The 13465-nt window shown below is 53.3% G+C and overlaps 1 protein-coding gene across 5 annotated transcripts in view; it reads right to left on the reverse strand.

Moving 5' to 3' along the window:
• WDFY4 (WDFY family member 4) overlaps positions 1-13465 on the reverse strand; it is a 228714-nt gene that overhangs the window by 152491 nt on the left and 62758 nt on the right. For all 5 annotated transcript variants that reach the window (XR_011473609.1, XM_070433182.1, XM_070433181.1 and 2 more), the window contains exons 13-18: positions 10502-10716; positions 8714-8808; positions 7634-7868; positions 7181-7257; positions 5973-6194; positions 5126-5304 (exon numbers count right to left, since the gene is read on the reverse strand). Coding sequence is in view for 4 of the 5 variants with exons in the window: in XM_070433182.1 (XP_070289283.1) it covers positions 5126-5304; positions 5973-6194; positions 7181-7257; positions 7634-7868; positions 8714-8808; positions 10502-10716 (1023 nt within the window). In the remaining variant the exon portion in view is untranslated. The remainder of the gene's footprint in view (positions 1-5125; positions 5305-5972; positions 6195-7180; positions 7258-7633; positions 7869-8713; positions 8809-10501; positions 10717-13465) is intronic.

The raw sequence follows: 13465 nt of genomic DNA on the forward strand, positions 1-13465 counted from the left end.
CTGCATTCTAAGTCTAACAATGAACATGCCGACGCTAAAATCAAGATCAATACCATTTACAACTGCTCAAAAGGAAATGAAGCACTTAATAAAACCTGTGCAAGATCTGCATACTGAAAAGTCTGAAAGGATGATACGTGAAGCAGAGGAGACCCATGTAAAGGAAGGGACAGACTGTGCTCCTGGAGAGGAAGACTCAACATAGTGAAGATGTAATTTCTCCCAAAAATGATAGATAGGTTTAACGCAACCCTTTCAAAACCTCAGAAGGCTTTTTGTAGACAGACAAGCCAATTCTAAAATTTATATAAAAAGACACTGGCTCTAGGCTTAAACAAATAGCTTAATAAGTAGATTAATTCTCCTATTTTGAAATATTGGGTACCACTCCACCCAATATTAAGGTTTATTATATAGCCACACTAGAGGCCCGGTGCATGAAATTCATACACGGGAGGGGTCCCTCAGCAGTTGGACATCACTCTCGCAATCCGGGACCCTGGCTCCTAACCACTCACCTGCCTGCTTGCTTGATCGCCCCTAACCACCTCTGCCTGCTGGCCAATCACCCCTAACCACCTATGCCTGCTGGCCTGATCGCCCCTAACTGCCCTCTCCTGCCAGCCTGATCGCCCCTCTGCCTCGGCCCCTGCCACCATGGCTTTGTCCGAAAGGATGTCCAGAAGATGTCTAATTAGCATATTACCCTTTTATTAGTATAGATAATTAAGACAGTATGGTATTGGTAGGGGGATAGCCATGTAAACAATGGAATAAAATAGAAGATCCAGAAATAAACCCATATGAATATGCCCAACTGCTTTTTAACAAAGGTTCAAAAGCATTTCAATGGTGCAACAGTGGCTTCTTCAACAATCAATGCTGAAAAACTGGACATTCATAGGTAGAGAAATAAACAGCAACCTAGACTTCATGCCTTACACAGAAATCAGCTCAAAATTTATCACCAACTAAAATATAAAGTTTTAAACTAGAAAACACTTTTTAAAAGCATAGGAGAAAATACTCAGGCAAAAAGTTCTTCAACTTGACACCAAAAGCAAGAACTATAAGAGAAAACTGATAAATTGCACTTTATTAAATAAGATATTGGCTCTGAAAAATCCATGTGAAAGAAGATAAAAATAAGCTATAAATCAGGAAAAAGTATTTGAAAATTAAATACTTGACAGAGTACTAGTATCTAAAATATATAGAAAAACCCTTAAAACTCAACAGTAAAATCACACAACGCAATTAGAAAATGAGCAAAAGACATGAACAGACATCACTGAAGAGTATATACAGATGGCAAAGAAACACATGAGAAGATGTTCAATGTCATTAGCCATCAAGTAAATGCAAATTAAAAACATACCAGGAAGAATTAACATTGTTAAGATGTCCATACTACCCTAATCAACCTATAGATTCAATGTGATTTCTACCAAAATACCAATGAAATACTTCACAGAACTATAACAAATAATTCAAAAATATATCTGGAACCACAAAAGACCCTGAACAATCACAGCCATCTTGAGAAAGAAGAACAAAGTTGAAGGGATCATACTACCTGATATCAAACTACATTACAAGGCTATGTTAATCAAAACAGCATGGCACTGGCATAAAAACAGACATAGAGATGAATGGAACAGAATAGAGATCCCAGAAAAAACCCACACCTATATGGTCAATTAATATTTGATAAAGGAGGCAAGAACATACAATGGGATAAAGACAGTCTATTCAATAAATGGTGTTGAGAAAATTGGACAGATAATGGCAAAAAATGAAACTAGACACCCTTCTTATATTATGTACAAGAAGTAGCTCAAAATAGATTAAATATTTAAATGTAAGATTTGATACCATAAAAATCCTAGGAAAAAATATAGGCAGTAAAATCTTGGACATCTCTCTTAATAATATTTTTTTCTGATATTCCTCCTCAAGCAAGGGAAACAAAAGAAAAAATAAATAAATGGGATCACATCAAACTAAAAAGTTTTTGTATAGGAGAGGAAACCATCAACAAAACAAAGAGACAACCCACTGAATAGGAGAATATATTTGTCAATGCTACATCTGATAAATGGTTAATATCCAAAATTTATAAAGAACTCATACAACTCAACACCAAAAACAAACAATCCAATCAAAAAATGGGGAGAGGACTTGCATAAACACTTCTCTAAAGAGGACATACAGTTGGCCAATGGACATGAAAAGATGCTCAATGTCACTAACCATCACAGAAATACAAATTAAAACCACAATGAGATATCACCTCACACCTGCCAGAATGGCTATTATCAATAAGTCAACAAAAAACAAATGTTGGTGAGGATGTGGAGAAAAGGAAACCCTTTGCATTATTTCTGGAAATGCAGATTGGTGCAGACACTATGGAAAACTATATGGAGGTGTCTCAAAAAATTAAAAATGGAACTGCCTTATAGCCCAGAAATTCCACTTCTTGTTATATATCCAAAGAAACTAAAAACACTAATTTGAAAGAATATATGTCCATTGCAGCATTATTTACAATAGCCAAGCTATGGAAGCAACCCACTTGTCCATCAATAGATGAGTGACTGAAAAAGCTGTGGTACATTTTCACAATGTAATACTTTGGCCATAAAAAAGAAGGAAATCTTACCATTTGTGACAGCATGGATGAACCTAGAGGGCCTCATGCTAAGTGAAATAAGTCAGTCAGAGAAAGACAAATAACATTTGATTTCACTTATATATGGAATCTAAAGAACAATATACCTAAACAAACAAAACGGAAATAGACTCATAGATACAGAGAACAGACTGATGGTGTTCAGGGGGTTGGAGGGTTGGGGAATGGGGTGAAAAGGTAAAGGGACTGACGAGTACAAATTGGTAGTTACAGAACAGTCCTGGGTTGTAAAGGACAATATAAGAAACATAGTCAACAATATTGTAATAACTATGTATGGTGCTAGTTGTGTACTGAAAATATCAGGGGAGAAACGTTGTAAAGTATATGATTGCCTAACCACTGTGCTATACCCTTGAAACAAATCCATAATAATATTGAATGATGCCTGGCCAGTGTTGCTCAGTGGTTGAACATCATCCATGTACCAAGAGGTCACCGATTTGATTCCAGGTCAAGGGCACATGCCTGTGCTTTGGGCTCAATCCCCAGGGAAGAGCATATAGGAGGCAGCTGATAGAGCTTCTCTCTTCATCAATGTTTCTATCTCTCTCTCCCTTTCCCATCCTCTCTCTCCAAAATAAATCAATAAAAATATGTTTTTAAAAAGGTTGAATATAATCTTTAATTGAAAAAAAATTTTAATTGAAAAACACACCACTACACACTTATCAGGCTAATTACAAAATGGTGACAACACCGAATGCAGAGAACCTGAGTCATTCTTGCTGGTGGGAATGTGAGATGGGGGACAGCCGCTCTGGGAAATAGTTTGGCAGTTTCTTATCGAAGTAAACCTGTAATTGCCACAGGACCCAGCAGCTGGACAGTTGGGTATTTACTTCAGAGAAATGAAGACTTAAGTTCACACAAAAACTGTTCACAAATGTTCATCGTGGCTTTATTTTTAATAGCCAAGCCCTGGAAATAATCCAGGTGGTCTTCTGTGGTTATGTATCCATTCCACGGAACACTACTCAGCAATAAAAAGGAATGAACTATTGACACGTGCAACAACTTGGGTGAATTTCCCAAGAATCCTGTGAGTGGAAAATCTAACCCTAAATGATTATATTCTAGATACACACACTCCTGGGGGAATTTGACTGGACATGGTCAATTCCCAGCACCTAACACAGTATGGAACACATAGTAGGGGCTCAATAAATAAATAAATATGTAATGAGGAAGGAAGGAAGGGAAGGGAAGGGAGGGAGAGAGGGAGGGACAGAGGGAAAGAGGGAGGGAGGTCTAGGATTGATAATGATTGGAGGGAAAAGCTAATTTTCTGTTTTGGAGAACCTGTTCTTCTCATTCTCCCGCTGCATCTTTCTGATGACGGGTACATTTTATTTTTGTAAGATATTCTTACCAGAGGACGGCATCACGTTTACCTGGAGGTGTCTATAGAGTTTAGGTTGTTCTAACCTAATGAGTGTCAACCTGGGCTGTTTTGCCCCACGCCAGCAGAGGTCTGGAAATGTGGGGACATTTTGGTGTCACAAGTGGGGACAGGGCATGCTATGGCATCTCGGGGCCCACAGACTGCTCAGTGTCCTAATATACATAGAATAGACCCCACAACAAAAATTACCAAAACGGCAATACTGTTGACATTGAGAAACCCTATTAACGTAAGGCTCTCCATCCTGGCTGAGTATCCGCTCACCCGGGAGACTTTGGAAACACTGCCAAGCTACCTCCCACGGAGGGTCTGCAGTGACTGACCCGGGACGTGGCCATCCGGGCTGTCCCTGTGCATGGGAAGTGTGGCCGGTGAAGACGCCCTTCGCTGCCTGGCTTCCCTGGGACCGCTGACTGGTGGCTGGAGCACGATGGTCAGGTTCCTCCGCTCCTGGCTCCTCGCCCTTAAGCCTCAGGACCGCGGTGACTAAATGCCTGTGATGAGGCACTTCCTCCAGATGTGTTCACCTCTGTGCCTTCCCTACATGGGGACTCGTCCTGTCCTGCCACTCCTGCTCTGAACCTGGCGGGACATGTCAGTGTCCTCACAGCTCCGGCACCTTGCCCTCAGCGTGGCCGCAGTCCAGGCCAGGGCACGACTCACCGGACGCCTCTTACAGAGTTGGCCTCTGGCCCTGCTCAGACCTCCCTGGGAACTCACAGGGGATGTAAAAAGTCTTGACTTTTCGCTCTAGAGCATGTTTTCTTATGCCTGTTCTTCCGGTCACAACAGTCACCACTACTCTCATCTCCACGCTTCACCTTCTGCGTTGGCTGTGTGACCTTGATCACATTTTGTAAAGATGCCCTTTTATGCCCGAGTTCAGTCAAGTGTTCGGGACAGCAAGGGGGCCTCACTGGATGCCAACCCCGCTGCCAAGAGAAAGCACAGACCTGGATGAGGCCACCCAGGGTGGTGCGGCCAGGAGACAGGGGTGGGGCGAGCGCAGCTGGGGACCATCTCACCTTGGCTGAGCCAATGGCCTGTCCGTCCAGGTAGGTGGAAACGGTGCAATTCCTTTTCATTTCCTTGGTGACAACCACAGCCAGGTGATGCCACTGCCCACAAGCCAGCAGCTGGCCACACCGGACCTGAAGCTGGCGTCCGGCAGAGGGCTCAGCGTTGTCCTCGGGTTCCATGACATCTGGGAGAGAGAACACAGGTCTCCCATGTGGCTGGGGCTGCAGCAACCCAGGAGGCGGAGCCTGGTGCCAGGGAGGCTGACCGTGCCCTGCTTATAAAATAATGACAGCAGCAGCGCTCCCTGCTGAGGTCTTGCTTTGAGCCAGACCCTGTTCTGAGGACTGCTCCAATATCAGCTCATGTCATTTTCATGACAACCCTGTGAGGGAGGCACTATGATGATCCCCGTTTTATCATCTGAGGCACTCGCCCAAGGTCACACAGCCAAGATTCCAGCCCAGGAGTCAGACTCCAGGTCCTCCCCACACCAGGCCGCCTCCACAGTGACGCACATGTGCTGGCCACGTCCTCAGAGGGAGCGGGAAAGGCGGGTCCTGCTGTGTAAAGGACGCCAAGCCTCCCTGGACCTTCCCACCTTTCCCTTGAAAGTGACACTTTCCGGGTTCACAGGACAGGTGTCGCCGGGATGCACTGCGCTTGGCCGTCTCAGCCCCTTGGGGCCATCACAGGCAGGTGAGCGTAGTGCGTCGGGATGTGATGATAGAGCTGGGACCTGCCGCCAGCACGGCTGGGCGAGGGCCAGGCTCCTGGGCTCTGCACCCAGAGCTGCTGACTTTGCCCCACTCCCCCCACGTGTGGGAGAAAACAGCTGTGGTCCCAACACCCTACCCAGAGGCTGAAACTCTTTCTCTTCTGTGGACACAACCAAGGAGAGATCGTCCGGGCAGAGGCTGACGGAGAAGCAGACGAAGGGCTGCTCGGTCCGGGCCAGGTGGCGCACCAGGGTCAGGAAGCGCAGCGGGTGGCCCTCGAGGGCCGAGCTGTGCCTGCTGACCAGGAACCAGCAGGAGAAGGTCAGGCCGGAGGGCGGAGGGAAGGGCCTGGCAGCACCTGTGGTCAGAATACAAGTGCCCTGAGGCTCTGTGCTGCTGGGGAAGCCTTTCAGTGTGGCTGTGGTGGTCCTACTGTGTGCCAGCACTGAACCTCGACTCATGCTCATTACATCAACCCCACCCAGAGGATGCTCTTGTCTGCTTACTCATCCTCTCAGGGAAAGTCATAATCCCGCCAGGACTTGAGCCTAGACCCTCAAACACTCTTTCCAATTCTGTCCACCATTATCCCATGCTGCCCTGCCAAGGGAGCAGAGGGCACAGCCCTGAGACCCGCCCCCAAGGGAGCGGAGGGCACAGCCCTGAAGCCCTGAGACCCCCCCCTTTAGGTGCAGCCAGCTGTCCTGGGTGGGCAATGTGCTCTGAGGGGCAGAGGGTGGCCCCTGCAGGGACAGGCTGCCCCTGAGCAGACCCTGCCCTCCCACCTCAGGGCGGGGTTGGCACTGCCAGTGGGGCCTCACTAAGGAGCAGAATCACTGGGGCCCCCACATGCACCAGTTCCCGTAGAAACACTGGCTGTCTGGCCAGAGGGCCTGGCTCCCAGCAGGGACTGTGCTGTGCACAGCACGCCCAGGCCCAGGCCAGGCCTCTCATGAGCCCGGGGCAGGCTTGTTCCTGAGCGGCCATCACAGGGAACTCCCATTTATCTCCAGGGAGAGTCGGAAAGTGGGGTGAAGGAGGGGTGAGGTGTCCATTTCAGCCTCGTCAGCCCAGGCTCAGGCGCCAGGCCCCTGACCCACAGATCAGGGCTGGCTGGGCCTCTCTGTGCACAGCCTGGAGGCGGGGAGGCGGGGCCTGGGACCCACAGTGAGCAGGACACCTGCCCTAAGAGGTAGGACAGAGGGACGACTCACACGCACAGACCCGAGAGGGAGGCTCGGGCTCTCTGGACACTCCCGGAGGAAATCTGAAGTCCAGGCCTCCTGGGGACGCACTCCCCAGGCAGAGGGAGGGGGCGGCCAGCCGAACCCGGGCAGCACCTACCTGTCCCAATCCCTCCGGAGACCGAGTACTCAGTGCTGGCTCCCATCACCGTGGACAGGGTCGGGATAAACAAACACCTGGAAAGAGGACAGCGCCCGGCTAGTGACCTGCCCTGGTTGTGACCACTCCTCTGTCTCTCCGCAGGGGCCTCACTTGCTCTTGGACCATGAGACTCCGGGGACAGAAAGTGGTTGACGTGGGTCCTATGGCCTAAGAACAGAACCCAAACTGGAGGCTGGAAGAGAGAACATTCCAGAATGCAGACACCCCAGAGGAGCCGCCCTGAGAAGCATGAGAGGATGGGGCGGGGCTGAGGGGTGGGGGCGGGCGGCGTGAGCAGCCATAGCTCCCTGCTGAGCGGTGGGAGCTGATGGAACTTTGTAATCAATGCTATGCTACATCTGAGGCACCAGGAAAGTAATTAAGTGTATTTTATATGAAAGGCCGCCATACCCATAACCTTCCACGGACATGTCAAATTCCACGAAGGACGGAGCCAGGGCGGCCCGCTGAGGCTGCAGGTTGCGCGGGGAGGTCATGGAGATGAGGCTCAGCGCTGTCTGGAGGGCCGGTGTGGGGCTCTGGGCCGATGGCCGGCGCCCGAGGGCCTGTGTGCCTGCGGGACATGGGCTGGAGTCCTGGGCTCCTGCAGGGCCCTCAGCAGTCACCCCCACCACCACCTGTGGCCCTAGGGCAGCAACAAGAGCAGAGCTGTGGCTCTTAGCATTCCTAGCCCCTCTGACAGTAGCCCCCACAGTCAGCGCAGCCGGAGGAGGCTCTGCCGTTACCCCGCTGGTCCCTGCCCCGTGAGGGCAGCTCTCCTGGGCCGCCCACTGGGCTCCCTGCGGATTTTGATAGCACTGCACTGTGGTCACAGCCTACTCCCCCCAGAGACTTCTGCTGTCGTCCCCTTACACCCCCTTCTGTTGCCGTCCTGGCGTGCCCAGGGGTAACCGCTGGCCGAGGCTTCGTCTTGGCTCGCCGACCTCCTTCCTGAGCAGCCTGCCTCCCTGAAAGCTCGAGTCTCCAGCTCTGGCCGCCAGCCCAGCCAACTCTTCATTCTTGCTTCCCAACTGGGACTCCCTGCCTTCATGTTAGGTGACCTTACACTTAGTGTGTCCGCAGGTTTCTTTTCTCCAAGCTAGTTCCCTGGACCAGCATCCTCCCAGGAGGCCTGACACCGGGATCCACCCGATGCTTTGCCTCCTGACTCCGGCCCTGAGCTGAGAGCTGCGCAGCCGTCATGGGCACCGCCGTCCAGAGGCAGCGCAGGCACTGCAGTGCTTCTGCGATCTGGGCCCAAGGCTCAGGCTCCCGCTCACCCTCACCTGTCCTACCCGGGGCAAGGCCATCCTCCTCGGAGATCTGCCCTCCCTCCGGGACCACCTAGCCCTCTGCCTTCCTCATTTGCTCCATTGAGCAGCAGGAAAACGTTTTAAATCTGCTTCCCATTTGCTGTGAATGAGGCCTTGTGAAGAATGCCCGTTCTCTTTGAATTCCCGTTACCCGGCCTGTCCTTCCCTCCATCCTCACCTGGGCGTCCAGAGGCCCCGCCACGCACACAAGCCGACCCAGGGATTTGCGTTGCAGCTGCCGGAGGTCGGGGAGCTCCAAGGGCTAGAAACTGTCTGCATACGACACCAACACAGAGAAGTGAATGGAGGAGACGGTTTTCGGCAGCTTCCCCAGCTTCATCTAACGCTTCCCTGCACGCCCCCCCGCCCCGCCCTTGCTTCCTCTCTCTGCCTGGAACCCCTCCTCCAGCCACGCTCCCAGCACCCAGAGAGCTGAGGAGTTTAGAAGTTTTAGGTGCGTTGACATGACCAGTGACCAGCTAGGAGCCTCGACTGGACCTTGGGAGAAAAAAAATGTGTTGGAAAATAGCTGTCAGACCTTCTCTGTAAGTTTCTAGTGGGGTTTACTAGGCGCCTAAGCAGGCACAGCGGCACTGCCCGGCAGCTGGCACCTCCAGAGGCAGAGCCTGGCCCTGAGCCCCACGTCTGTGGCCAGAAGGGTGTCTGCCGTCCCCTCTGCACATGGTCCTGTGGCCAGCACAGGCCCCGCAGGCGTGCACCCGGGACTCTGCCCCCAGCACCGTGGGTGGGTGGCCCGGCCACAGGGACTTCGGAGCTTGGCCTCCCTCCCAGCCTTTTTCGCCTCTACCTTTTGTCTTATTGTCTCCCCCGCCCGGTACCTCTTCCCTCCAGGACACGGTTTCAGGAGGGGCTGCCACCGGGCAGTCTCTGTCCTCCTGCTTGTCAGGAGTCCTGGCTGCTGCCCTCAGCCAGCTGAACTCACAGCCGCCCCCTCCCACCCCACCCCGTGTGTTCTCACTGTGGGTTCCGTCTCCTGGCTGAGGAACTTCACACAGGCCTCAGGGCTCAGGGAGGCTGCCCTGACCTCTAATCTCCAGGCTGTGGCTCTCCCAACTCTGCTCCAGCTCTCCCTGCCAAGCATCCTGCCAAGCACCCCCACCAGGTACCCCCACCAGGCACCTCCACCAAGCACTCCCACCAAGCACCTCCACCAAGCACCTCCACCAAGCACTCCCACCAAACACCCCCACCAGGCACCCCCACCAAGCACCCCACCAAGACCCCCACCAGACACCTCCACCAGGCACCCCCACCAAGCACCCCCACCAAGCACCCCCACCAGGCACCCCGCTAAGCACCCCCACCAGGCACCCCCACCAAACACCCCCACCAGGCACCCTGCTAAGCACCCCCACCAGGCACCCCCACCAAGCACCCCCACCAGGCACCCCCCCAAGCACCCCCACCAGGCACCCCGCCAAGCACCCCCACCAGGCACCCCGCCAAGCACCCCCACCAGGCACCCCCACCAAGCACCCCCACCAGGCACCCCCCACCAAGCACCCCCACCAGGCACCCCGCCAAGCACCCCCACCAGGCACCCCCACCAAGCACCCACCAAACACCCCCACCAGGCACTTCCACCAAGCACGCCCACCAGGCACCCCGCTAAGCACCCCTACCAGGCACCCCCACCAAACACCCCCACCAAGCACCTCCACCAAGCATCCCCACCAGGCACCCCGCTAAGCATCCCCACTGAGGGTTCTGTAATGTACAGGGCCCTTTGACTATTGTCCCCTCTCGCCGAGACCAGCAGCTGGGGGGCCTCTGTCTGCTTTGCGGGCCCTCACTCTCCGCACAGCCTCCGGGCTCCGCCTGGCCTGGCAGTGGCAGTGCTGGGAGGGACGGAGGGGCATGGGGACGGCGCTCTGGGCACCGCGCCTGCCCACTGAGCGTGAGCGCGCTGACCCGGGCTCGGCGTCCCAGGCGCAGCACACGGTACCTTAGCACATCCGGTTCGATGGCCTGAGAAGCCAACTTTTCAAAAATCCTGACGAGGCCGCCGTGCAGGGCGCTGCTGCCGGTGGCCAGGGCCTGGCGGCAGGCGGCCATGAGGGTCCTGAGCATCCCCGCCTCGCACGCGACCTGGCGGTTCTTCTCCGACTTCACCAGGCCCTGGATGTGACTGGCCACGGAGCACTGGATCTCCCGGGACAGCTGAGGGTAACCAAGCCGCGGTGAGTCCTTGAGGCCGGTGTCTGCGGGACTTTAATAGGCTCCCACCCAGGAGGCCGCACCCCTCACAGCCTGTGGCCACTGGGCGCCTGCCTGTCGCGGGCCCTCAGCGTGGCTCACCGCAGGGGCCTGGAGCCAGTCTGTGGGAGGGCGTGGGCCTCTGCGCTCCGATGCCAACAAGGCGACCCTAAGACAGGCTGCAAACCAGCAGGCCAGCGCAACTGCCCAGGGACGGGTGCCCTTGGCTGCGATGTTGAAGTAATTTCTGAATTCACTGACAAAACTCATAAGTCTGGAGATTTTACATGAATTCCAGACATGTGGCCTCTCTCAGGACACGGACAGAGTCTGGTCAGGCGGGTTTGCAGTCCCCTGTCTGTCGAGAAGCAGCTGGGGTGGCAGTGGCGGCGCCCTCGGATGGCTCCCCCACACGTCCCCACCCAGCTGGCTCCCTCGCTAACAGCCCGCCTGGGAAGTGGAATTCAGCTGGGAGTGAGGCCGCAGGAAATACCCCTCCGCTTCACGTAAGGGAACACTTCCACCCTCTGGCCTTGAACTTCCCATTGTCCAGAACTTGGATTTTGGTAACTACAGTCCTTCAATTTGGGGGGAGAGTTGGGGAGTCTTGGGTGGGTGGGAATATTGTATAAAGCAAGATGCAAAAATACCACCACAAAGTATTATTAGTAAGAATTAGAAAGAAATGCTGCACCTCCCGTTCTCATTACCAGCCTTTACTCACTGCTTCGGGGCTTTCCGGGCCTTTCTTTTGTTTGTTTTGCTTCTTCCCCTCTTCCCCACACCCAACACCACCCCCCAAGCAGGAATACTTTAAATATGCAAAAAAGAAAAAGTTTTCAAAACGGAGAAATGCTGATCTTGCCTAATGATGCCACAAGTTTACTCCAAAATTGCTCAATGCCCCGTAATGGAGGAGGGAAGATCGATCGCCCTCATTATCACTGCAGCTCCATCAATACCAATATCGCCTTGTTTTGAATAAAATGTGCTGTTTTTTTCAATGTCGGTTCCAGTAAAATGGGGTTTTAGTGAAAATATGAGCAGTAGCAGGAAACTGCCTCCCCTACAAACGGATTGATTTTCCTGACGCAGATGCAGGACAGGGATGGTGGTCAATTAGGACTCGGTGGTGAGCGCGCAGGGTCACCAGACCGGCCCGCAGGCTGGTCCCCAGGCAAACCACTACCCAGCGCTCTGCGGGGCGGCTCACTGAGAGCTTCTGCCTTCTCCACCTAACAGCTGAGCTTTCAAGTCGTCCTTGTCCAGTGTGGATGTTCATTTTTCTTTATTTCTCTCCTCCTGCTGTATCTCCTGGTCCAGAGCCCATGCGGTCCTGGTGGGGTTTGTCCGTCCAAGAAGGCATGGGCTTCTGACACACATGGAGAAACCACCGGGCGTCCAGCATCTGCTTCCCCCAGACACTCAGAAAGAACTAGAAATTTATATCGAGCCACTCAAATGTGTCAGAGTTGCTTGTTCCAATTTGGTTGACATATCCTTTATCTGATGATTTCAGAAGCGAGATAGTGCAATTTCAGTGACCTCAGCTTTTAGGATCAGAGAGGCACATGGGGAGCCAGGATACATAAAGCCCAAGGGTTTGTTTTGCTTGACAAGCTATTTTAGTTTTTATCTTGCTTCCTTCGTTCTCGCTTGCCGTGCCTATGTGGCCTGCTAGGCACGGAGTTGGTGGCCTCGGCTCAGTGTGAGCAGCCCCGACCGAGATGAGTGGGGGTGCCTGCTCCACCCCTGCTGCCTTTTTTTGTTGTTCTTACAAATTACAGACATATGATGACCAACACTTCCTGGTAACAGAAGTGGAGCATCTTATATTTATAAAGTATTTGTCTCTTTCAACTTTACTCCCATCCCCTCCGTGGCTCCGCTGTGCTCCAGCCCTTTGCTGGACGCCCTTTGCTGGCTGCACCAGGCCCTTCCGGCTGATGCCCAAGTGGGAAAGCTGTTTCCCAGCCCGTCCTCTGCTGAGCTCCTACTTGTTAGTCAAGGCACAATCCGCGCCCTCTCATCTAAGAAAGCTCCGCTGACTGTCCCACCTCAGTGATGAGCAGCACCGCACTGTGGCAGATGCACTGCACCTGCCTGTCCTCCCTCTCCCCCGTCCCCACGCTGGGAGCTGCAGCGGAGTCCATAGCTCTTCATCCCCGTCTCCAGAACACCTATCGCTGTGCCTCAGATGCAACCGCTGCCTCGTCAGTGCGAGCACAAGGCACAAGGTGTCCCAGGACATAGGGTGCCCTACCCCAGGGGGCTGAGTGGGGGCAGGAAGGGTGAGGTGCCAGTTAAGTGTGAAAGGGACAGCCGGGCAGCAGGGGGCCTGGTCTGTCTGGGAGAGGACACGCTCACTCGTGCAGACACCAAGGGACCAGTGTGAGCATGGCCTTCCCAGGAAAGGCTGGGGTCCTGGGCAGTTGTGAGCCTGGCTCATTCACCCCAGCACCCAAAGCCCCCCATGAGAACCAGCAGGGAGACCAGCTTACACATCCACCGGGAGGGTGCCTGCCCAGCCTGGGACCTGAAACACCATGGAGATAGCTGGGCCAGGGAGCAGTGGGGCCCAGCGGGGGCTCCCGGAGACCTGGCACCACCCTCCAGCCGGACCCGTCCACCCGTGGCTGGGCCTCCGCCGCACCCAGGAAGCTCACTTGCTCTGTGTTTCTCTATCGCTTTGGTACAAAGTAAACTGCTGACA

This window comes from Myotis yumanensis, unplaced genomic scaffold (assembly GCF_028538775.1).
Source record: "Myotis yumanensis isolate MYYU_CA2020_CCGP unplaced genomic scaffold, mMyoYum1.0.hap1 SCAF_13, whole genome shotgun sequence".
Classification (NCBI taxonomy): Eukaryota; Metazoa; Chordata; class Mammalia; order Chiroptera; family Vespertilionidae; genus Myotis; species Myotis yumanensis.